General features: G+C 34.7%; 1 protein-coding gene across 2 annotated transcripts in view; it reads left to right on the top strand.

Annotated features, from left to right (window-relative positions):
- Positions 1-267: 267 nt before the first annotated feature.
- Positions 268-26,282, top strand: part of svp (COUP transcription factor 2) — a 37,903-nt gene continuing 11,888 nt past the window's right edge. Inside the window, exons 1-3 of one of the 2 annotated variants that reach the window (XM_035087092.1) lie at positions 268-1,688; positions 9,161-9,310; positions 17,910-18,461. In XM_035087092.1, coding sequence (XP_034942983.1) covers positions 1,322-1,688; positions 9,161-9,310; positions 17,910-18,461 — 1,069 coding nt within the window. In that variant the 5' untranslated portion in view covers positions 268-1,321. Of the gene's footprint in view, positions 1,689-9,160; positions 9,320-17,909; positions 18,462-26,282 lie in introns of both variants that reach the window. The other variant, XM_035087091.1, reaches the window with a different exon arrangement.

Genomic DNA, 26,282 nt, shown 5'->3' with positions numbered 1-26,282 from the left:
AAACATAAGAGAAGGAGAGAGGTCGAAGTGAGTACCAAGTGGTTACTTCTCTGGCATGGATAGTGTTGACGGTGTCGCAGGAGGAGGGGTAGGCCAGTGCTGTAGCCAATGAGAAGAGCACCGGGGCGCGCCCTGTACTCGACCCAACCCTCTGTAGTCATGGCAACTGGCGAACCGCGAGAGACCGCGCGAGGTCGTCGGGCCGACGTGGTGGGAGCACCTAGGTCGGTGTCAGGGGTCGCTTCAGTCGGCAGTCGGTCTCTGGTCGGCCTCAAGAATAGTTGTGACTTTGTGTCGGGGATCTTTGGCTTTTCTTACCGATCTCTTCGAGAGCACGACCGAGAAAAAGAACAACAGACTACTCAAGACAACCCGCAAACCCTCCTAAGTTTATCAGTCATCAACTTGGATCATTTTTAATTTTACGTCGACGCTCTTTAACGTATCGCGAACACCTCGACGTACAGTTCCCCCGCCGTGTAGCTTAGATTGTAATAAAAATAACGAGGTGGAAGGTTAACCGGGTAAAGAAAAACGATTGACTACTGAATTGAATTTATTTCATTTAGAAATAAAGGTCCCGTGATTATAATCATTTGAGATTACAACAAAAGGAGATTTATCGAGTCAAAAAATAAAAGTGTGTGAATTAATTAGCAGTGAAGTGATTTAATTTTTTTTACTTTGATAGATAATTATTGTAGATCCGGTATTTGTACTTCGAACTCTGCATTTTAGGATATTAAACAAGTGTACAGTGTCTACGGACGCGCGCCCTTGTGCGCGCGCCCGATTTTTATTCTTCCTTTGAAATAAGGAAGATTACATTCTACGATAACAGTATGTCGACGCGATCATCGACATCATCATTGCTCACGACTTACCACATTGCCAGTAACTTCAAAACACACCTACTTCATCATCGTCAACATCTTTCAAGGATATCCTATTCTGTTTGTGTTTAACTTACTTCAGCATAAAAAAAACTTAAACTCTTGCAATAAAGTGAAGTGCAAATAATATAAAACAACCAAAAGTTGCCGTCGTATTTGTATTTTAAGATTGACTTGGACAACGAATAGCACGTGGCCTGGTAAGAGATCAACGCGTTGAGCGGTTCATTTAAACAGAAGTGCCAGATAAGGAAGTCAGGGTGGTTCGCGGAGGGTCGGGAGGTGCGGACGCCCTGGCGACTGCCGGGGTGGTTTATCCGCCTGCGACGGCGAGCTTGTTCCCTGGTCGTGTGCCAGCGGGACATCATCACCCCGAGCTCACCGGCACGTTGGAGCTGGGGTTCCCGCCACGCGGCACCACCGCCTCAATGGCGTTGGTGGCCCCGCCACCCTCGTGGACCTCGCGGGACCCTGGATCCACGAGCTTGGGAGGTGGTGGCGGTGGAACTAATCAAGCTCCAGGTGGTGGTAATCCAGGACCACTTCAAGTATGTCCACCTCCAATGCCACCAACACACCTTACCCCTTCGGCTACGCCTGAGGATATAACGTGTCTAGTACCTGTAGGTGGTGTATTAACACCGCGGGATCCTCTACCACCTAGCACGACCCCTGGGAGTCAAGCTAACAGCTCGCAATCTGGCAGTTCCCAAACCGACAAATCGCCCAATATTGAATGCGTCGTTTGTGGAGACAAGAGCAGCGGCAAACACTATGGCCAATTTACTTGTGAAGGTGAGTTTGTTTTACGATTTTTTAGGTTTTCAAGTTACTTTTTTCGTTTGTTGATTTGCGAGGATATTTTATTCCAAGTGATTTAAAAAAAAATATCAGTGTACAGCAACATCAAACATAACTCTTGTTTATCATACAATGATTCAATTAAATTTTCGTTTGATTGCTCAGGAAAAATGATCAACATCTTTATTATATAGTTTAGTTTATTTGAATTATACATCATTGAAAATGATGTTTTTTTAAAATTTTATCAAATTTTTGAATACAAGAGGATACGTCATTTATTTATTTACTGATAAATTTAGAAGAAAATTCTTTTTTAAGTCAACTCAAACTTTCTAAATCTTTAATACAGTCTGACTCCAAAAACTCCAAATACTTGTTAGCATTCCAATCCTAGACTGGAATCTATTAAAATTTGAAAAATAAAAGACAAAATTAAAAAAATAACTGAGGACCAGATTTATCGCAACATAAAATTTGATTATCTCGAGTATATAATTTAAACTAAAATATAATAAACCATCGTATTTTAGCAAGGGCAATTTGTCTAAGTCCTACTGATTGGGAGACTCGAGAACATTCATACTAGGCGCGAAGTACAAGACACCGTAGTGAGGGTTCAAAAAAAAGGGGAAAAAAAAAACAATGAGTTATCATTAATAACTCAGTGGGGTGTGTTCCCTGGGATGCTTACACGTCCGTTAGGAAGCTAATAACGATGTAACGGGCCGGGAAACGAAGCGCGAAGGGACCGGCTATAAACGGGACGCCCACCACTTCTGGCTTCCTTGCATATCTGTCCTGAGTATATACATATAATGTATCGCGTTAAGTCACGTTGATATAAACTTGGCACACGTGTGGTTGCCATCCGTGCAATTACAATCATTGATGCTCGTGACTTTCCTTCCTTCAGCATATCAGCTATGCTTTTCCATGCTTTAAAAAATCTTGATGGTCAATTGGTTCTTAATAGCTGTAATGTTGATGCACATTTTCGATACGTCCTACTTATCTTCTTATCCACAATACTTATTTCATTATTCAAGTGTGACTGAGACAAGGGTCCATTGCTAATGAAAAGTAATTGTCTGGTAGAAACGACAATTCTATGAATGTCCCGACTTTGACGACGGATCAACGATTAATCAAAATATATACTAAAGAAACACTACAGTCTACTGAGAACAAGAGTGTTAAATGAGAAGTTACCGCCTATATATTTTCTCTAGTCTATTTATCCTCTTCACGACAATCTTACTAACAACTTCAACACAACTTTCCCTAAGAGGATTCGATAAAACCTATTTTTCTTTCTGTGATTGCAAACTCATTTCATTTATTGAATATTTAACAGCATTTAATTTATTCATTATTCATCTGTAAAGTGCATTAGAAGCATTAATAGAGATAATTATTCAAGGCAGTAGCTGAAAATCTTTATTTATAAGCGTCAATTTTAGCTTTAATAAAATATGAGTAATAATAAATAATATGTGCGTAAATAAGATAACTTTTAATATTAAGAATGGAATTCCATTCATTCCCATGAGTCATCACGGTGATTAAATATCAATGTGCTGATGTACACTGTGATAGGTTATTCTTAACAGATTTACTATTTTTTCTGCAAAGTAGTTGCTTATATTTATCTTTGTAATATTTACTTACTATTCTAACAATCTGGGCCATCTTTTCATCAACCACATCACAAGATTGCTTGATAAATTGACAATAATTTTCAGCCATTTGACATCGCTTGACACAAAAATCAATCCGTCCACGTTATAAAGTGATTGCCGACAATCTCCTCGATTACTTCGTCAATGAAGGCTCAATGTAATTTTAACTAATAAAAGTGATGACAATGAACACAAATGGCTGTGCATATTCAGAATGTAAGCGCCAGTTGTGCTCAATAAAAAATATTAAAATCAATTAAAATGTGCATCAGAACTAGAGTCAATCTTATTTCGTTACATTCTAATTTGATATTAAAATTCCTAGAATAATTATCAAATTTCAATAAATATTAGCATATAATGTTTAATAATTAAAGACCTGGAATGAAATTACTTGGTAATTAAGTGGTTGAAAGTGTTTAATTATTTGCTGAGTTTGAAAAAATAGTTTAATGAAAAATATTGATATAGTTAAGCTAACCGAGTAATCGCTGATGGTCAATCCTGTTTTAATGTGTAGTTATCACACCGGTTATACCTTAATAAAAACGATGGTAGTGTTTGAACACTGGTTATGTTGCAAAAATGACCAACGGTCATACTTTATATCCATCAACTAGAAAGTAAGCAGCAGCGCGAAAATATAATGATTAATGAGTTCCTGGGTGAGGGTCATATGGGGTCTCACGCGTCTGATGTGGGGCCTGATTCCAGAACCGGCCAACGTTTGCCCGGTGGGTCCCATTATGCTGATGGCAATTCTGATGGGAAATATTTGATGGCCCATCTTGGAAAACTGGTCTTCTTTCCTGTAAAGTCTTGAATTAATTTTATATATAAACAGGCTTTAATACTTGATTTATTCTACACTTTATTTATATAAGAAATTAGTCTTGAATTTTTTTCATCTTTGTCTTTTTCATCATTCAGCTGGTTCATCTAGTCTTGTAGACACTAGACGTCAGACGAGACATCCAAACCATACCAATCGTACCACTTAATCTTTCAATTTACGATCATGACTTTTCCTGTAAGACTGTTCTGCACTTACTATCCTCCTTACGCAGGAAGAGAACATTAATCTGGCGATTACAAGAAGACCAGCACCACCCATTTCGAGTAGCTAGACTACGTACAAGCACCGTATGTTAGATATATGGTTTGTGTGGTAGATCATGTGAGAGAATTTGGGTTTTACAATTCTTTCAACTTTTACAATATAAGATAATAGCCTTTAAAATCTCCACCAAGCATGATCGTCTTTAATGATTTATTATTAATCGATTATGGTTCAATGTCTTGACAGTTACAAAGGAAAATATACTCACGATTAAATAATCCAAAGAAATATAAAAATGACTACAAGAGAAATATCTACAAACATTCTGTGAGTTGATCACATTCCTGATGATAAAGATAAGAACTGTAGAAATTGATGAGGACACATCAAAAAGATCCTAATATTAACTCTGTTCAGATGAAATTCATGTTTTTTTTTACTGGCTCATGAATGATACTTTAAAGCATTGTATTCCACTGCATCGTCACTCCATTGACACATCATCTAGTCAATATTTCATTATACCTTTGAAATTTGTTGGCATGAGAATTTTTTTAGTCATTTAATTTCATGTTTTCTTCTCAACAAAGCAATTATTTGATTGATGATGAATTGATATTATTCCCAAGATAATTTATTCATTTATTTCAAGCCTAAAGTGTTGGTAAAAAATTTTGATAACTTGTTTTGTCTAGTTTTATCATTGATTATTTTTCAAATATATCTAGATCATTAGCATTAGTATAAATATGTCACCATCTCTGTTGTATACTATGGCAACTATTTCATTCCAATTGACTAATAGACCGTGACAATTTTCTTGCTAAAGACATGTAAGTGTATCGTGAGAATATAGACATCCCTATGAATTCAAAATCTAGTTTATTATAATATTCATAACATTACATTTCATTTCTCAGCTGGACATTCGTTCTCATTATTATCATCAAACAAAGAAGTTTAAAAGGAAACAGAAATTATCAAGTCCTTAATAAACACAACATACCCACCTGAATTATTACTTTATATCTACTTGTGTATAAAGAATATACTAAAGCTCATGCATGCCGATGCCACTCAAGTAGGTATCCTGCTTGATGGATAGAACCCACGTATACTTACATTTCTGTGTATCTACCTATGTGTGTTTATTCTCATATAGGCTACTCAAGAATGTTCGTGATGGCTGCTTAATTATAGTAATTAGACAGTATGTTGGTAAACCAGTGTTTAATAAAGCAAGATATTATTTGTCACAGATTCATATATATATATATATATAAACTTCACAAATTGTGCTACTCCTTCGACATTGAATATTCTCAAAACAATTAATTTCTTGCTAGTCTTATTTATATCAATATTTTCCATGTTCTAAATTAAATTTTTTATATAAAACAATTAAATGAATTCTGTTTAAATTGGTGTTAATTTTTGAATTGATATAAAACAATGTTGTTTATTGAGAAAGATAGAATTTTCTTTTGATAAATTTTTGTTTTCAATAATTATACTCAGCCATCAGATAATAACACAGAAACCAGACAATTATTAAAGCAATAATTTTTTAATTATTTTCAAGGAAATGACAACAAGCATAGTATTTGTTGCAGAAAATTCTAGCACTGATATCATCTAACATATATTCGAAAGATTCTTATGAATTAAATGAATAACTGGAATTTATGAAACAATTGTAAATGTTTTTTTTTGTAAAACAATTCAAAGTTTTCAACATTTTCAAATGATTTAATTTTTTTACATTTAAATGAATTCAATCAAAATACTTGCAATTTATAATAATTTATTTAAATTTGACAGAAAAAAAAATGATGTAAGAGTTTATTGCACAACTTGACAAAGTAAAAGTTAGTTAAATACTTGAAGTAATGAAGTAGTCTTGGAATGAAAGAAACAATAAGAGCACATTAAGCTAATATTAACTGTACAGTATTATTTTCCCTAGGCACATAATTCAGCAAAGTCTTATAACAAAATCGCTATATAGAAGGTTTCTTCTTAATGAAGAATATTTCTATTCCCTATTTTACAGCTCGACTCTTACATGACTTACAAGAAGAGCTTAACGAGGGTTTACATCCACCCTAACAATACTTCTCTTCCTCATTCACTCTTATCCACACAACGGAAAAGAAGAAGCCAGACATCCCGCAGACCTCCTGGACTAATCGGTCTAATGAGATCATATTATATTATTCCTTTGGATAATCTTTATTAATCTTATTTCAAACTTTTTCACATATACATTCGCTAATCTCCTTATATAACTTCGAGTCCTTAACATTATCAACACTAGTATCCTACTTGACTGTCGATTTAATATAAAGAGCAATGCACGCAAGATGAACAACACAACAATTGACTCTGTTGCTGGGTGCACATCTTGCGGGTCTTTGGATCAAGGGAACAAGCAATTAGACTCAAGATAGGTGTTGATAGGACTTAATTACCTCATTGCGTGTTTTATCACGTTGGTGCAATTTTTTTATCATTTCACAACAATGATATATTTTTTCTACTATGACCTATGGTGTAAAGTCTTGCCCATCAATTGGATTGAAACCATTTAACCCCAATGTTTTTCAACATTTATTGTCCATAAATATTTAACTGTAATTTGTCTTGTGTTGCTTGTTAGTGAGTATAATTTTTTTTAATAGAAAAAAGGAGTAAATTAAAAATAATACCGTGTGGTATTAATCGGTATCAGCATCAGAACTCGATCCCAAAGTATTATCACAATGAAACGAGATGATCGTAATACTTACGCGGCAGGCGTAGAATTACTTGTGCGCTGCTCCAAGCGAGAAGGCTTCACCGTTGCGCCGCCGCAAGCGCATCCTCTGTGACCAATTATCCTGCTAACGAAGTTCCCTCTTCTATGCTTACTCCCTTGTATATTCTACAAGGTGCACTGAGACGCTAATTAATTATAACAATGTCATTAATTTTACGCGGCCGAGTCGAAACATTACTGACCGGAGCATGCATTTGCGCGCGCTCAGCCTCGCTTCCTTCAAGAGAAAACTCTCTGTAGTATCTCGTTGGATATTACTAGATATGATTTAACAAAGAGAACTTGTACTGCACGCACTTCGAGGTCTTGGCAGTCATGATCTGGTGGACTGGATGTTATTAGAACGCATGCTGGGTCTGACGAATTGTGTACTCCAGTCACGTAAGAAGTGGAAGGACCTTGCTCAGATAAAATGAGAATTGTTTGAATTTATGTTGGGTTTGTTAGAAGCCACAAGGATACAATCTTGTAGTCTTATCGTGGACAGATGTCCTGCGATTAGTGTATTCTTATTTCCAAGTCATTTATATCTTTTAATACACCCAGTCTTTATGCTAATTAGTTACCTGAAAATATCAAAAAAATTCGGTAATTAAATCAAAATTTTATCTGTCTTTTCACTCAACTTTGGTAGTTATAATTCATGAGAGAAAAAAAATAAGACAAATAGTTGGGTATTTAGTTTATTTAAAAAATTTTTCATCATCAAGAAGTACTTGGGTTAATCATTTTGATGTTTGATTTCAGTGGGTACACGTGATTCCGTCAAGATACCTAAAAAAATATATTCATTAATAACCACCTTAATTTGCATAAATATTTTTTTTGATATTTATACTCATTAGTATTTATTTTACAAAAATTATTTACACTTGAAAAAATCTATTAGACATTACGAATAAGCTATTAAAACAACATAATCGTTCATTTCCCCAGAATTATGATACAAATAAATTTAGTTTAAATGCTTAGCTATAATTGCTTTTATTGCAAAATAATGAGTTCATTAAAGCTGGTAAAAATACTTATGTGTAAATCATAACTTTCATATTTATTTGATAACGTTAATCACAATAATTGTACTGTAATTAATTATACAAAGCTGTTCTGTAGAAAGAATTCATTTAACAATCAAATATTTCATCAATCATTTTTTAAATTAAATTATCAATAAATTATTTAGAATAAATTTTTGAAGAAATCATTTCAAGTATTTTAAAAGCATGAGAAAAATAGTAAATGATTTGAATGGAAAAAAATTACACTGCTACTTAATGTTGATTTTTTTTCAAGCCTTATTTGTAATGACTTGAATAAAATCACCTTTCGAAAATGACGTATTTCTCTCAGTAAAATATTTCTCATCATTTAAATGTAATTTTTAAACGGCAATTTATTTCGAGATAATGAAGATGGTTATTTGGCTACAACTTATAGGAACAACAATCAAATATCCAAGTTCACATGTAGACATATATTTCTGATAGGCAGCTGTGGCTCGCGGGTCATTTCTACGGCCGCGTGGGATTGAATTACGTGCGTGTAACAAGCCGCTGTTGCTGCCGCCAGTTTGTCGGGGTTGTGATTCTTAGGGCAGTCCTGCCACTCGGAAACGAGTCTTCCTCCTCGTACATACTTGATTCTCCCTTACTTTCTCGCACAATCATTTTCTCCCTGTGCGTGAGTCGCTGAATTCCTCGTGCGTGCATGCATGCCAAGTGTAGAAGGGAAAGAAACCACGAAGTATTTCGTTACGCCAAGGGATTGCCATTTAGACAAATTTTCCACAAACTTTTTTCTCTTCTTTCTTTTATACTTAAAAACTGCAGATTACTGACTGTTGCAGTCTAACAAGATGGATGAACAAGATGTAATAATATTATTTTTATCTCTTTTATTCTTACAGGCTGCAAAAGTTTTTTCAAAAGGAGTGTGAGGAGGAATTTGACGTATTCGTGTCGAGGGAGCCGTAACTGCCCGATAGACCAACACCATCGGAACCAATGTCAATTTTGCCGGCTAAAAAAGTGCCTGAAGATGGGCATGCGCCGGGAAGGTATGCATTGTACTGACCCTTTTTATCAATTTTATAGCTTTATATTCCATAATAAAAATTATATTCATGATCATACTATTGCGTTAATTCTTCATTTGGACCATCATCTTAAATAATTATCAATAAAAAAAAGTTTATCATCCATTTACAATGAAGCCTAATGATCTATTGGTGATTGGAAAAAACAAAAAAATAATTATTTATCCATTTTTATTCAAATAATTAATTATGAAATAATTTTTTCCAACTCATAATTAATTTCACGATGGTACTAAATGATAGTTTCAGGTTCATTGAATCTGAATTAATCATGAAAGAATTTTTTTTATGGACGATTATTAAGTTATCTATAGAGACTTATATGGATACAGAAACATGGACATTGCGATATTTAAAAGGCAATTCAATTTAAAAAAATTTAATGATTATTTGATTGTGGCACCTGCTTGAATGTCGTGACTGTTAAATAAAACCTTACGTGATCTTTGCAGACCTTTTGTGACTGATTTTTTTTTGTCTCAATTTCTCTATCCATGTTTAGAGAATGTGTAATGTCTTATGATAAAAAGATGGACTCTGAATTTTTAACGTACGGATAAATTACTAGAGTTATGTAGGTCTGCAAAATTTACGGGAAAATTACGGAGAAGAAGGTTCAATGAGAAAGAGAAAGAAGGCAAAGACTGAACATGTTTCACGGGGCCTGGTATAGTAGTTGAGCAAAGATTTAATTGCGGATTGCGGGGCCCAGTGCCGCGGAACAGCCCGTGGATACGTTCTCACGCCTCTCCCTCTCTACCTCCTTCTTGCTTTTTTACTCTCTCTTACTCGCTCCACTTGGCTATGATTTTTTCATCTCTCTTTCTCGCATTCTTCTTCCTCTCGCGTTGCGCGATAATAATCTCACCTCGTCGTTTTCGTTTCAACCGACCGGCATGACCACAGACCCACGCGAGCATCATACCACGTTACAGTTATATATATATATATATATTCTTTGATTCCTCAAATTTTTACAATTATCATTAAATTAACATGTTTATATGTGCCTCTAGTCATTGATAAACTGACACATTCTAAGATTTGAAGTCATACATTTTAAGTTTCTTCAATTAAACTCCGTTATTTATATTTACATTCAAATCGTTATCATTTAAATAATCCTTTTTCATCCAACGAAATATTAATTAACACTAAAAATCATTGCTCTATCAACAAATTTTTTGATATTAACATTTGCATTGTAATAATTCACATGATAATTATGCAAATGCTGATAAAAATATTCCCTCTCATTAATTTCTTTTTTATCCTCGGCTATGTCTCATAAGAGAGCAAGCAGCTTTTTCTACTTACAATTAGAGACCTTTCCTACCCAGAGGCTTTTTCTACTGGCAAGATAAACTGACTGCTTGCCGTACCAAAGTCGCGATTAGACAAAGAGAGGCTCTCGCGAGAGGATCTTTCCTTCAGCATACATGTTAAGATCTCCACTTGGCGCAGGATCGAAAGCGGAGGCAAAGAGAAAAGTTAGAAGAAGCCGAGAGTATTCGCAAAGGTAGCGTGTATGTATATAGATGAGAGCAAAAGAGAAGATGGTCTTGTCGTTGAGTGCCAGAGTGGGGAGACTGAAGTCAGTGGTCCGAGGTCAGCGGGGTGCATGACCTTACCTGGAGGCCCCTTCCTTCCGTACGGACCCGGCCCCTGGCTATCCATACAAACCGCTACAGCAGACAGGATGCGCTCGAGATTAGTCCGTCGTGATATTTTCCCCCGTACGACTACGAAATTTAACCGGCGATTATTGGCTTCTAAATCTTACACTAAATCTAACTTCATTTTTTATTGTGCTTCATTTTTATCCTTATCATTTTGAGATGAATTATAACTTCTTTGTGCTGTTGTTATTATTATTTTTAACATGAGGTATTTATTTTTTACCTCGGGTTAAACAAATAAACGTCATACTTGATATCATTAAATAACTCGAATGTAAGAATGAATGACACAAACTTTCGACAAGCGTTGTAATGAGTGACCGAGGAAAAATGTAGGAGTTTGAAAAGAAAAAATTGATATAAAAGGAAATATACAAAGCGGCTGCGAATAAGGAAAGAAAGAAAATAACCCTAATTTCATCGACGAAGACCCGCATTTAGGGAGTCATTATCAAACAAATCGGTCTGGTGTGCACATATGTGTCCGTTCATTATTATTTTCTTTTGCCTCAATTGAGAATGTTATTGGTGTATACAACATTTATTATAATTATACATTATGAGATAGAAATGATAAGAAATGACGTAATAAGATGGCTCGTTTAATTTAAATATTTTGGAAAATTCTGGGAAACACTTTAATACAAAAAAATTCATTCCACGAATTTTTCATATACTTTTTAAGAGACCATTTATTAATAAAATTATCATTTATTAAATTAATATACAATGACAATCATACAATGAATAACAAAAGTTCTTTCGGATGAAAAAAAAATATTTTATTTTAGTTTAATTGATGATTATGATGAAATTTAAATTTATTACTTGCTGTATTGATTGAATATAATTAAATGAAACATTGTATAAATTTCTTTCAAAAAATAAGATCACCTGAATGATTGAATTGAACACAATGTTTCTCAAAATACAATGTTTGAAAAACTTTTTCAGATCATTCGTTAACAAATGCAAATATAAACAGCACAAAAACTCTAGCAGTAGCAATCAGATAGGATCTTTATCATGATTAAATGTGATGTATGAAATTAATCAGCAGTATTTTCTACAACAAAACACAACTGACGAGTTGGCTTTTTTAAGACTTTTATTCTTTAATTCTGCCATGATAAAAAAGGTTTATATATCCATATTCAACTCATAGGAGAAATTGAACAGACCGAGAAACAGGAACAAAACGAGATTACAGATGATATTGTGAGAGTCTCCCGGGTGGCATTGGGATCGTGACTTTAATCAATTAGTGAGGTTTCTCGACTCCGGGAAATCAACTATTGGTAATCCCGTGAGTCCTGAACCTCGTGAGGTCGTTGTCGATCGTACCAAGCGATATACACGCGCGTGGGCTCGTCTTCGCGCAAGATTTCAGTAAACGTATAGCCAATAATTGCACACTTTCATCAAACAACGTTGAAATTATTGCAAAAATTATCGCCATAACATTTTCTTCCCATCTTCAGATTTCCTTTTATAATGCTTCTGCATACTTGAAATATTTTTGCATCAATCATTTTTTCCTTTTATTTGCTAAATCATTTATTGACCAATTGCCATAAAAACATAAACTGCTTTATGCTGCAAATAAATATATCCTCATCTGCATTTAAATTTGTAATCGTTTTCACACGTGTAAATAAGTCACTGCCAATAATTTATGCAAGCCATAAAAGCATTTTTCAACGCATTGTCTATTGTGTTTTTATTAGTTGAGTGATCATTAGAAGTGATTCAAATGAAGAATGAATGAAAAAAAAAAAATAAAATAAAACAAGCAAATATAAAGCATTTCTGAATGCTGATAAAATTCAGTTAATTTATGCATCGATTTCAATAATACTTTTTTTACGTCTACTTCTATCTGATTCACGACGTCATATCGTCCACGTTTTTTATTCATTAAAATACAAAGTAGTCATTAACATTCTGGGGTCACCATTTGGGGTTGAAAGAGCGTGACATCAGCACAACTATAACTACAATGTGTGAATGCATATTCAGAAGCACAAGGTCCCGTAACCAAAATACATTTCATTGGATTTCCCTTTTGGGATCCCCTTTTCAGTTGTGACCAAGAGTCATCGTTGTAGTCAAAGCATGAGCATTGACTTCGTCTCAATGCTGGCAATAGTAGTTGGAATGAGTATCTATGGCAGTTGGGAAGGCTGTAGAAAGAGATGTAGAAATATAAATAGTCCCAGTGTAATCAGAATGTGAAAGTTTGGTTGTAAAACGGCGATTGCTGTGAGTTTATTCAGAATATATAGCTTGATATTCATCAGTCTATGCAGACAACATCAAAAGTAGCAATGGCTTTGGGTAATCTTATAAATTCACTATAATTGACTCTTCCTGTTGAGAAACACCATAAAAAACCGGCCCAGTTGTCAATGGAGTAACTAGTGCTCTTGTAGAAAAAAAATTGATAGTTTAATTGACAATTAATAAGAAAAAAATGAACATGTCAATATCACTTCAAGAATAATCAATTCGTTCTAATAACAAAAACCTACGGTCTTGGTCACAGTTGATGTCTTCCCATGGCTGAAAAGACACTTGATTTCACGGTCGGGTCAACTTCATCTGAGCAATGGTGTAGATATACCTTTGGTAGGTGACCAGAGATCCGGAATGTCGCTCCAGAAAAACAGCGTTATCGAGTCTCTGCCGGTTTTGTATACCAAACACACTTGCACTTAGATCTAGTAGTGAATATCCACATATACATATAGAGTCTACTCATTTCCCTACATCTATCCTTGCGGCAAAGGAGCACCAGCACGATTCTCCAAACTGGTTCGCGCGCATAAGGCAGGTGAGTTCTCTACGACTAACGGCTGTTGCTATTTGCATCGTTCCTTTTCAGTCGTCCGTTTCATGCTGCCAAGTAATTACTACCCCCTCGACTAGTCTCATGATATCGGAAAGTTAGCAAGAATTTCCTGACCACTTTGAATCATCATCAGCAGCAACAACAGTAGACTTTAGTGCTTATTCTTACTGTGGAAAATCACTTGCTCATGTTGGAGTGTATAACGCCAACTTCAAAGCTTGAAGAACAAAACTTGGATATTAATAAGCTGTTGCGTGCCTTCACCTCCCTTTTTCAGTGCTCTCTTCCTCTCGATCTTAATGTTACCCACACGATTCTCTTGGTAGTATAGTGTATAGGATAGAGCGTGCTACATGCCAGGGCCTTGCCTCGTTCGCTCTCGCCACTCGGGTACCTTCAGGCCCCTTTCCCTCTTCGTCAAGCCCCTCCCCACCCTCTCGCGCACCTTCGCCTCGAGCAGACACCGTGGGAATGTTAGGCGGACCCGCGCCGGGCCCTCTTCTGGACGCGTGTAACCTTGTAACCTCCTCCGACCTCTCCCCCGATTCGATCCTCTGCTTTTTCTCGCTCTTCTTCTTCTTCTTCTTCTCCTCCTCCTCTGCTCCTGCAATCTGTACTTTACTAAACATCTCGAGAAGCTATTCTGCTTCGTCAAATTCTCAAAGATGAGGATGATGACGATCATAATGATAATGATGATGATGATGATGAACGTCTAAGGAAGAAAGAAGAGAATGCCTTCTAGGTACATCTCCCTTGAAAGGTCGGGCATGATGCCATGTGTAACCTTCTTTCCGGCTAAATTATCATAATGACTCGAAACGGAAGCATCACCCCAGGCAGACTACCATCGTCTTTTGAAATCTATACATTAACTGCGGTCACATATACAGAATCTAATATGGACCCTTCATGTTTTGTTATTTATACCATTATTACCATCCTTTCGAGAAATTTAATTGCAAACATTCCTTGAATTATTGCAAAAAATTCATTTGCATATTAATTCATATTTATTGACAATCAAAATGCGAATGTGTTTTTGATAGTCATTTGGTCTTGGGTTTCCTGGAATTTTTTAATGATTTTTAGATTTTATTTAAAATTTATTTCTTTATAAAAGTTGTTACCATAATCTAGTATATTCTATCTAAAAAATATCGTTCATGAATCTACTCAATTCATGTTGTCTTTCGATGTAGTATCTACCAATAACGGTAATTACCAATGACGAATTAATAGCTGTTATTTCACAGCTTCAAAAGATTATTTCGACGAACAAAATGTCCACAGTGATTATTACTATACTCCAGGGTATTTGAAATTGTCATGCGTCCTGATTCAACTTCCTTACAAATTACATGGGTATTTTATTTTATATTCCGCTCTAAATCAAACTTTTCCTTAACACATCAACATTATGGGGAATTGAGTCCAATTATCATCGAAAGAAAAACATAACTAATTAGCTTGACATGGTCAATATTTTAATCAAAGTTACCAGTGATAAGTTACAAAGTTTTTATCACTAAAGAAAATTACATGATTTAAGAATCTAGATGATAATCGTTGAATGATGATAGTACGATGTCGATGAACTGATCCTACTGAAGATAATCTTTCTTTCTCTTATGTTCTCTCCTTTTCTGTCTGGATCTACTCTACCAGACCAGGTCTACTTTGTGTATGACCACACGCATCGCAGGCTCTTTGCAAAGACGCAAAGTAAGAGGTGACTCAGCTTAGGCATCAACTTGGACACGTTCTTTTAACGTCGTAGATTCTTCTCATATTTTCTCTTTACTCGTGTCTACTTGTTTACTTTGTCTTGCGTTAGATACATACATTACGATGAATTTGGACACGCGTTCATGTCAAAACATTTTTCAAGGTTACTATAATTCTAATAAATGATTTGAAATTTTGATTCTCATCAACTATTGCTAGTTTTAGATCATCTTTACATAATTATTTCCAACATTTATTAACAAACGATCAATACTATTTCATTATCTCATCAACAAGTTTCACTTTACAGCATGATAATGAAAACCAACAATTTATATTTAAATAAAAAAAACTGGGAAATCAAGAAAAATTAAAGTTGCAAGGAATTTTATTGAATATTAAAGTCAGCATAATTAAATGGAATTCAAAAATACTCTAGATAATGATTGAATTGCATGCCGATCTCCACTTGGATTACATACCACCACAACCATGATTTGCTGCTTCTTCGAAAGGAGATGCATACAGAGGTCATGAGTTCATTGCTAACCCAATGACCCGATGAACATGTAGGTCACTAGCATAGGAGAAATTGTAGGTGGATGACCGGATTAAGATCTACCTCTTTATAATGATACTTCCTGCCATACATATTAAATGAAATTTGAAACTCTAGCGCCTCCTTCGATTTCATTTGATAGCATCATTTTGCGCTGCAATAGTCAATAATAAAAAACCTGTCAATTATCACAAATCATGATTCACTTTTAACACAAGGCAATGAATAAAAAATTTTTAACAGTTTTATTTTTCATTCAATCTCATACGTCATGGCATATTAATGAATTTCATCTTAATAAAAGCAATTGCCGGTCGAACGAAGACCGGATTAGCATTTCAAACGATGTAAACTCTGCGGGTGAGCATTCGCCAGAGTCTTTAAAGCTTTTAGTCCTTCGCCATCGTTTTGTAACAAATTATAATATATTACTGATCATTATTTTCAGTTTTATTTTTATTTAAATATTCATATAAAGTCCTGAATCAAATGCATTACTGAATAACTGGACTTTAAGATTCTTCAAAGCTTAATGTTGATGAAAACAAATGATACAAATCAATAATGCAACTATTTATTTTATTCATCAAATGTTAAACCGCTAGTTAGAGTAGTTTTGGTCATTATTTAAGTTTCTAAAACTAAATATCATAAAACACTTGTTCTTCGTTGGCCTTTGAATATTATATAACTTACGTTTAAAATAAATAAGTAGGATTGCATGGAATGTTATCTAAGTATACCCTATAAATTCGACAAACAGGTAAATAAATAATCTAAATCATTACATGAATACTTTCTTAGCTTTATAGTAAAGCAAAGGATCAGCAAGATCCACTTGCTCATGTAGTTTCTTATGTTTGCTTTGCAAGGATCGTCGAGCTAACGGTACTGGATCTGCATACCAGTTCTATAGTTGAAATTATAGGTAAAATCATAGTCTATGAGAGATTAAAAATGAAATTGAACCCATCAAATATATCAGCATATTCTTTGTTTTTATAATTAACATGATAGGAATGATTATGTAAAAATATTCGACTGTTCAACACCATCATTGATTATCATCAACATCTTCAATTATTAAAGTTAACATAAACTTAACTGCACCTTGTAGCTTAGTTTAATGGACAAGATGCAGTTAGGAAGGCAGGAGATTATACTTTTCCAGACATGAGGAAAATAAATCGTGTGAGCTCACGTTTGTGTCCACCTGTCCATCAGTGTGTTCGTTAACTGCGAAATTTATCTACAGCGGAATCCCAACGTTAAGCAGTAGAATGGAAGGCGGAGGTTGTTCACAGCAGGACGCCTTCTCTGGCGTTTCAGACTTGCAAGTTCTACGATCTTGCAGCTCTCACCTTCTTGAACTAATCTCGCGGAATCCTTTCTATAATATCAGCAGGGTACACACTTGTATAAACTGACACGTGAATTTAGCAGAAAATAGACAAACGCGGTTGAAAATTGATGAACTAGAAAGTGTGGGAAAGTCATTTAATTCAGGATTTATTGACTTCTTGATCAATTGATAAAGCTTGTTAACAGTTATTGACATGAAAAAATATTTCTGTATATTATTTTTTTAAATTTGCTTAATAATAATTCTAAATTATGTAACAACCTATTTATGTAAAGAAAAAGAAATTAGTTGAGTTTATTGTATAGTAAAAAAATGTTTAAAATAACGTGATGATTAGAAATGGAACATAAATCAAACGAACATTTTTATTTTTGTTATAGCGGTACAAAGAGGAAGAGTACCACCATCGCAACCATCTTTACCAGGTTTACCAGGTCAATTTGGTCTGTCAAATGGTGACGCAGTAGCTTGTGCAAGTCTGAATGGTCATTCGTATCTTTCTTCCTACATCAGTTTACTTCTCCGGGCAGAGCCTTATCCAACGTCGCGATATGGTCAGTGCATGCAACCTAACAATATAATGGGCATAGACAACATATGCGAACTTGCTGCAAGGCTACTATTTTCCGCTGTCGAATGGGCGAGAAATATACCGTTCTTTCCTGATCTCCAAGTCACGGACCAGGTGGCACTTCTGAGGTTAGTCTGGAGCGAGCTATTCGTGCTGAATGCAAGCCAATGCTCGATGCCACTTCACGTGGCTCCTTTATTAGCAGCAGCAGGTCTTCATGCATCCCCTATGGCTGCAGATCGAGTTGTTGCTTTTATGGACCACATAAGGATATTTCAAGAACAGGTGGAGAAACTGAAAGCACTTCATGTCGACTCTGCCGAGTACAGTTGTCTCAAGGCAATCGTCCTCTTCACGACAGGTGAGTCATCACTGTTTTAAAAAGATTTTTACATATGTTTATCGTCGTAGAAGAAAAAAATTCGTACTTGAAATCTCTGAATTTCAAGTGAGCTAAACCCACATACATAAACAGTTATAATCACCCAGAATCGTTACAATTGTAGGAAAGACATTTACCTTGATAAAAAAAACTTTCTGTTCAAAAAATAAAATTTTTCACAATTCTCCTAAATAATTAGAATAATTTATATTGTAAAATTGAAATTTAACAATATTAATAATTATTTCCACTAGTGCTGATTGTTTAGAGTTTATTCTTTGAAGGTTATTCTATTCATTACACATCAAACCATAGGCACTTAACACTAGGCATAGGCATACAATTTACTGAGCTTGACGATATCGGCAAGCAGACTTGGTTGCCAATGAGATTACATACATGTAGCTCAAGTGATACAAGAGACGAGACGATTCCGCTGAAATCCTCATAGTATATAACTATGGAAATGTTGCAGCAGATACAACAATAGAATGTGATTCGGTTCCCGTGTTAGATGCTTGTTGTAGACAATGCTCTCACCCTCTATCTAACTATCCATCTATCCATCTCCCTCACACTGCTCCGATGACAGTTACGTCCTGTCCAGGCTGGCTTTCTCGGAGCTTCCAAGGCTATCTCCATTAACCGATCTGCTTTCTACCCTCTCTGCGATCACATACTAACCGCCACGGCTAAACGAATAACCCCCAAGTGCTTCCTTCAATCTAGTTTTTATTTTTTAAAAAATGATTTGATTCAGATGTAAACTGCATTGATAATAATTTAATAGACATTAAAGACTTAATGCATCAACAAAAGCATATTATAACCTTCTTTGACTGAGACAAACTGATCCAATCGCATCCAAGTGGCTTTCTCTACTACACTCAGTAGAAAACTCGCTTTATTGGTATGCATACCTTTGTAATACATTGCAAATGTATCCCTGAAACGTTGGTGGACATTAAAATATCACTGGTTCGCAAGATTTAATGTAACTGATATTTAATTTCTTACATATCTTCGAGATAATAAATAAACAAATGTACCATTGAAATTCTTTGATCGTACGCATTGCAAATAGATAGATTGAAGATCATATACATGATTTATAAAATTGAAGATTCATGATCTTTGAAAATATGCTGAAAGATGTTGATGATTACGATAGATTTTGTTGGGCTGGATGTGGATATGTGAGTGAAAGAATGATACTTAATTTTTTTCCTATGTGTTTGTTGTTCTCTGACATCAATAGTTTTGAAATAATAATAATAATATCTCAAGTCATCTATTCCAAGTATTACACTGATGTCCAGCTCCTCTCAGAACTATTAATTGATGATTCAGTTTATTTCAATAAATATCAAGACAAATTTCTATAATTAATCTCGAATTTCCTCATGATAATTGCAGTTCTTTTCATTCTCTACCTAAATTATATTAATGTTTTTAATTTAAAAATTATTAAACAAGTTTTTACAAATATTTCTTTTATTTTAATTCTTTATTAAATTAATTTGATAACTGCAAATTTACAGCAGTCATTTTTCTGATAATTTTATAAATAAGTTTATTCTAAGAAAAATTCAATGATTTCAATAAGAAAAAAATGACATCTGCAATAAAGCTAAAAAGTCATGCCGTGTACCGTTGAATACACAAGATGACTATTGGTGCAGTCGTCGTGTAGCTCTCTAGCGAAGGGATGACAACCATGTAGAAACGCGTGTCGACGCCACTGGCAGTGAGCAACGAGGGTGGTAGTCCGTAACAGGACGGAGGGACCCGTCGGGGTTTGGTTATCTGCAAACCCGACTCTTGCCTGACTCTATACTTTCCTTCTCACTCTCTTCTCGCTATTTCCGCAACCCCTCGGTGGTATTTGCGGCTAGCTAACTCTCTATCTAGCATTGTTAGTCAAACTGCGGGGGGCCGAATCGTGTGTCCACCCTCTCGTGATTTTTTTTTTCATTTTATTATTATTCGCTCCACTTTAATCCACATGGTAAAATTCATCTCGGTCGAGCGCATGCTTCTTTGAATGCTTTCAGTGACTTGCTTATGGGTTATAATGTTTATTGAAATGTACATACATCATTGTTCGAAGACAATTGTGACAATAAAGTCTCCACTTTCCTCCCTTTATTGAATAATTTTTTTTTTTTCAATTCATATTTCTTGTTTCATGTTAAAAATCAATGAAAAAAAGGAGTTTAGATGATTGCTGAAAAGTGTTGGTATTTATGTAGAAAGTTGACGGGCCTTTTTTCAAGCACTTGATACAGATTTATGTATCGAAGGGTTGAGGGTTCATTCGCATCAACAAAACTATTTGCGTTGGGATGCAAATCAGGTCGTTAATTGGAGAGAGATACTCGTAAATTTGTGATGTGCACCACAGTGTTCACTTGATGCATATTTATACATACCTATTTTAGGTATTTTTTTTTTGAGGCTGTGCTTCTTTCTCGAGCCTTGGAATTCATTCCCTTCACCCTCTTACTATGTCTTTTGCTCGAATGAACAATTTGAAAGTATTAGTCTGTCTTCAGCGTCTTAAAATTTACACGCGAAATAAAGAGCCTCCATAATTCCTTGAATTCTTAAATATTATCAGGAATCTTGCGAGTATATATTCTTTTACTTTGATCATTCAATTCCCTTCCACTGAAACTTGTAAAAAAATATTCATAGTTTATTATCAAAATGTAATAATAAATTAAATCAATTAAATTTCTTTCTGGATATATTTTTTTGTTAGAAATAAGAGAGATGTATCTTTTCATGATGTCATGTTTTATTATCAGATACGAGGTGATCTCTCGTTTAGAGGGTTGAATTGTCAGTGATAGAAAGACGAAAAATATTCACAATTCGATATGGCTTAGATCGTCACATGTGACGTAGCATTCTTGAGGCAAAATAATTCACAACGGCTGTGGCAACGTTGGCAAAAGGAAGAGCATCAGCAATAAGAAAATACGGGGTCGGCGATTTCTCTCTGACTGTTAGATAGAGCCCACAAGTCTCCGAGTGTGCGTGACAGATTCGTTTTATTTTACTTTCCCCGTCGCATGTTTTATGCTGGCGAAGATGACGACCAGGACACGAATCGTAAGACGAAGGGTGCTAGATTTCATGTGTTCTATTGCAAACCTCAACATTATAATACGTATCTACAAGGGAAGAATGTTCGCGCCATGCATCTGTGGGCGGAATTGCTGAGATTGAACTATCGACTTACGAGATTGGCCGAGATACCCCAGCACCAACGAGGTGATCGGAACTCAAGGCATATCTTACCCACCATCTTATTCTCCGACTTCTTTATCAATAGCTTGAGGTCGGGGGTCTTCCATTGTTGTCATCGACTTTTTTAACAGGATATTATCTTCCAAATGGTTACCGTGGGATGTTTTGCCTTGTAAAAATTATGGAATACTCTTATTGTTATTAATTCAATCTAATATATAACATTATTCTTCCGTGTGATACTTTGAGATTAACAATGCTAGCTAACAAAGATATTGAAAGTCTCAAAAGTTCAATACCTCAAGATTTGTAGCAAAGTTCAGAAAAAGCATTTGCAGCTTTATTTTGTTGGATATTCATCAGAAGTTTCTTGAAAACAATTATTACCCAAGTCATGGAAAATTTTTATCATACGTATGACTTAGAGGCTGATAAAAATTCACCAATTCTTAATGAATATTCACTCCAAAGTATATTTTTAACTCTAATGAAATTCATATATCAATGTTATAGCTGGTGAAGTAAGCATAGATCCTGAGCTGAGTAATTTTTACAATACTATTAAATGTTCAATTATTATAATAATCATCATTTATTTTACTACACCATTAATTAACTGACATCTGACGAGTTTATTTCACCATAATTAACTATACTATTTATTAAAAGTGAAGAAGATGGTATATTACCATGTACGGAAATCCTTTTATTTGTAAGAAAATATTTTATTTCCTTTAATTATATGAATGTATAATAATCACAAGATTTTTCACGTCCATCCGATATGAAGAGAAAAAAAGTCATATTTGTAAAAAAGTCGCACACGATTTCTTAATGAATGTAATTTACATGGTCAATGCAGGCCGATCGTAGTTGTTGAGCATGACAGAAAAATCCTCATCGTCCTTCCTAATAGGGCTCTCATTAGCAGTTAGTAATAGTGTTACAGCTTTGCCTTCCTTATAGTTGACTACCACTTATACATATCCCACTTTAAGTGGGATTCATTTCTTCCCCTAGTGAATCTTGGTGTAGTTACGCCACTGACCTAGGGACTTTTAGCTCCAAAGTGTCAGGCCACTGATAAGCCAAAGGCATTAATTTCATGCTTCCCTACTGCAGCCTACGACTAATACAATTATGTTATAACCCCTTGGCAATTCTCTCTGCTCCTCTTTTCATGGGGACTGTATTTTTCTTTACCTTATCCTCTGTATAACATCAACACTAACTATTTTAACCCTACAAATTATTCCCATTGATAACGAAAAAACTGGATATTGTTCATAATATTTGAATATTATTTGTTGTGAAAACTTTTTGCATTTTAATTATCTATGGAATGAATACTTGTTGAAAGCTAATGAATAGCAGACTTTAATGCAATCTAAAATTTTGAAATAATAAAAAAATGATTTTTTTTTTTTATGGGGGAAATAAATTTCGTTGGTGCTGGACAGGTGAACAACATCAGCAAATCATCTCTGCTTTTGTTTCATTTTCTATTTAAATGTTCGAATGAAATTTTAGAGAACAATAGTAAACTAGGATTCAATGAAATATAAATTTTTTTATTCTGTTTGAACTCTTTTAAATGATCAACTAATCAGACATCCATTTTTTAAATCTGGTCTAGGCTCAAGTCTGGTCTAAATCTTAGCAATAAAATTATCATCATTGATTTTTATTTGAAATATTTAAAGTAAGTAAAAATGATATTGTCAGTATTTATTATGAAAGCTAATGTATTATTAAGATTAAAAAAAATGAAAAAAAGAAGATTGTTTACGTATAATGTCGAGAGCAGACGAGAGCTTTGTGAAATGAATATTATTTAATAAGTTGTGTCAATCTCTCGTTAGTTAATTGTCGTCAAGCGTTCGTACAGCGAGAGTACGAATTGTATAACAAAGCCCGTGTGTCCATGGCTCGTTGAATGGTAAAGAGAGAGGTAGAATAGAGGCAATGTGAACGGGTGTAGCGAGCTGGATATGAGAGAGGGTATAGTGTCGGTGTCCGCGAATGGACGAATGCCCTTCATTTCCATACTTCACCCAGGCCGATGGTCCGCGTCGACGCAAAAACCCGCAACTAACTAGATTATTTGACCCTCTATACTACACCTAGTGCATGTATCTTATTCTTCTGTCCAATAGTCGTTTAATCTCGACATTTTATTTAGAACGGTTTTGGATTTATTCCAATGGATTAATCATTTTTATCAAAGAGTCTCATTCGTATTATAAACCCTGGTCATCCTTAATAAAAAAGCTATAATAAAGTATAAATATAGGATTGGGACGATGTCTGATCACTGTATATTTTATAAAACAATTCTAAACTTGTTTAGATGAATAAATTAAGGAGTGATAAATGATTGAAGATGACTTAAAACCTATTGTTAAGATAAAAATAGAGATCAACAATAGTAGATATATATTGAAAAGAATTGCAAAAAATAAATAAGCGAGGGTAACTTGTTTGTGGGCTTGAAAATATGCGGAACTGGTTTGACTTGGTGGGGAATGTCGATGAGGATTACAATGGACCAAAGCAATTGGCGCGTACGCGCGATTGAGATACAGTTTCGGTGGGAGAATAAACGCGCTCGATTGTAATGCGTGGCACGCGTAACCAAGTATGTCTCTATATATCTCTATATACATCTCTTACTCTTTCCCTTTCTTTCTTATACTTGTTTTAGTGACTGACTCGCGTTCCACACACGCTCGTTTGTTAAACCCTCCGTGTGGACAATCGCGAGACGAGTCACGAGTCGAAGGATTACTGTACTTAATCTCTAAGCATCGTCTCAATTCTATTTCTTCATACTAACATGCGTTTATATAATCATACATCTTATTGAAGATGACGAGAATTTTAATTCTTTACTTGGACGATAAACTTTTATTTTATTGTCAAAATTAATGTCTACTTGAGAAAAATATCTTTTTTTATTTATTTATTTATTATTATTCAACTAATTTAAAATTATTTATTCAATTTATATATAAAACCGTCAAAAGTAAAGAGGGGTATACATTGTCTAATGAATCAATTGACAAAAATTAAAGTCATCTTTTTGTAATGTGTTCAACAAAAAAAATTTTAAAATCCAAGATAGTTCGAAAAGACATGAGATGTGTCAAAAATGTTACAGGGGTCAGCGAGAAAAAAAAAGAATAGTAAAAGCCGGGTGTTTCGTCAAATTCGTCTAGTCACTTGAATAAATATCAATCATAAAACGTTGACAGTAGGAAATATTATTTTCATATTTTCCTTATTTTCTTTGCAACTTTAGTCCTCGCTCTATTTTCTTTACATCTTCCTCATACAGAAGTTTTTACTCCACGCACTTGAAGTCCGCAGCTGGACACAACACAATGGATACGTAATCCAATAATGCCTAGCATGTCCGCCCCGTGAAAGATCGCGCAATTCCTTGGTGAGTAGTATGTGACAGGACCTTTAAGGCACATTAGATCTAGACAGTTTGTCGTCAGTTTACATCTGATTATTATCACAGTAAAAGCCAGGATATTCCAGTTATTTAACGCGGTGGTTGTAACAGAATAATATATGACTCACATAAATTGTAGTAAGAAAAAAAAATAAAAATAGCAAAGTTGAAAATTTTCTGTTGATAGTAGTCTGATAACTTGCGATAAGAGGGAACAAATAGTCCCAACGTGTTCCACTGCCACGACATTATATTCGCCACGTCAAATCGGATAAACGAGCGCGACAATAGACCAAGAGGTTAAGCATGTTTGCCCTTCTCTCAAGGCCCCCATTCACGCGACAATGGACCCACAAGCTTTTCACTCTTCCTCTCGTCGTTTTCTCCTCAGCATCTTGAGAAAAAATATCCATCCTCTTCTTCATAGATACATCTAAAGAGAACATTTCATTTTGGTCTGATTTAACATCAGACGACGATCGCACGAGACCATTGAGAGTCGACCACCGGGCCCGAGGTTCCATTCGGGGTACAGGGGAGAGCCTAGCACGAGCCAGAATCCACAATGAGCCTAATCGGCCGATGGGATGATATGTGGACCTTCTTGAAGAAAACGGCTGCCAGTTGCTTAAGCATAATAGTCCCGTCGTTTATTTCAATAGATGTCCGGATGTTTTCTTATTCATTTTCTCTTATAGCCTCTACGATATTGTGTGTACACAACAAACTATTTTTATGCAATTTGTTACGATGCATTTAAATAATATTATCTAGAAGTGTACTTTGGTATTTAAGACGGATACGTTGAAATTATTTTGCTCTAGGGGTTTGATATTCAGTTCATGCTTTGATGACGTTTTCGATAAAGAATGAGATTACCATAAACATTTATATTTTTTCAATTCAATAAATATTTCAAATACTCTAAATAAATTTTCTATTATTTATTTTGCAAATTTGTCTTATTGATAAAATCATCTTCCAACTGAAATTAAAAATATTGAATAATAAATACTTTAAAGGATTTCTTCAAAAGTTTTCACTAAAAATATTATTTATTATATTGTATACAAAAAGTGTTTATA

Source organism: Chelonus insularis, unplaced genomic scaffold (assembly GCF_013357705.1).
Source record: "Chelonus insularis isolate UGA/USDA-ARS -01 unplaced genomic scaffold, ASM1335770v1 contig_406_pilon, whole genome shotgun sequence".
Taxonomy (NCBI): Eukaryota; Metazoa; Arthropoda; class Insecta; order Hymenoptera; family Braconidae; genus Chelonus; species Chelonus insularis.
This window is presented reverse-complemented; position numbering and strand designations above follow the sequence as displayed.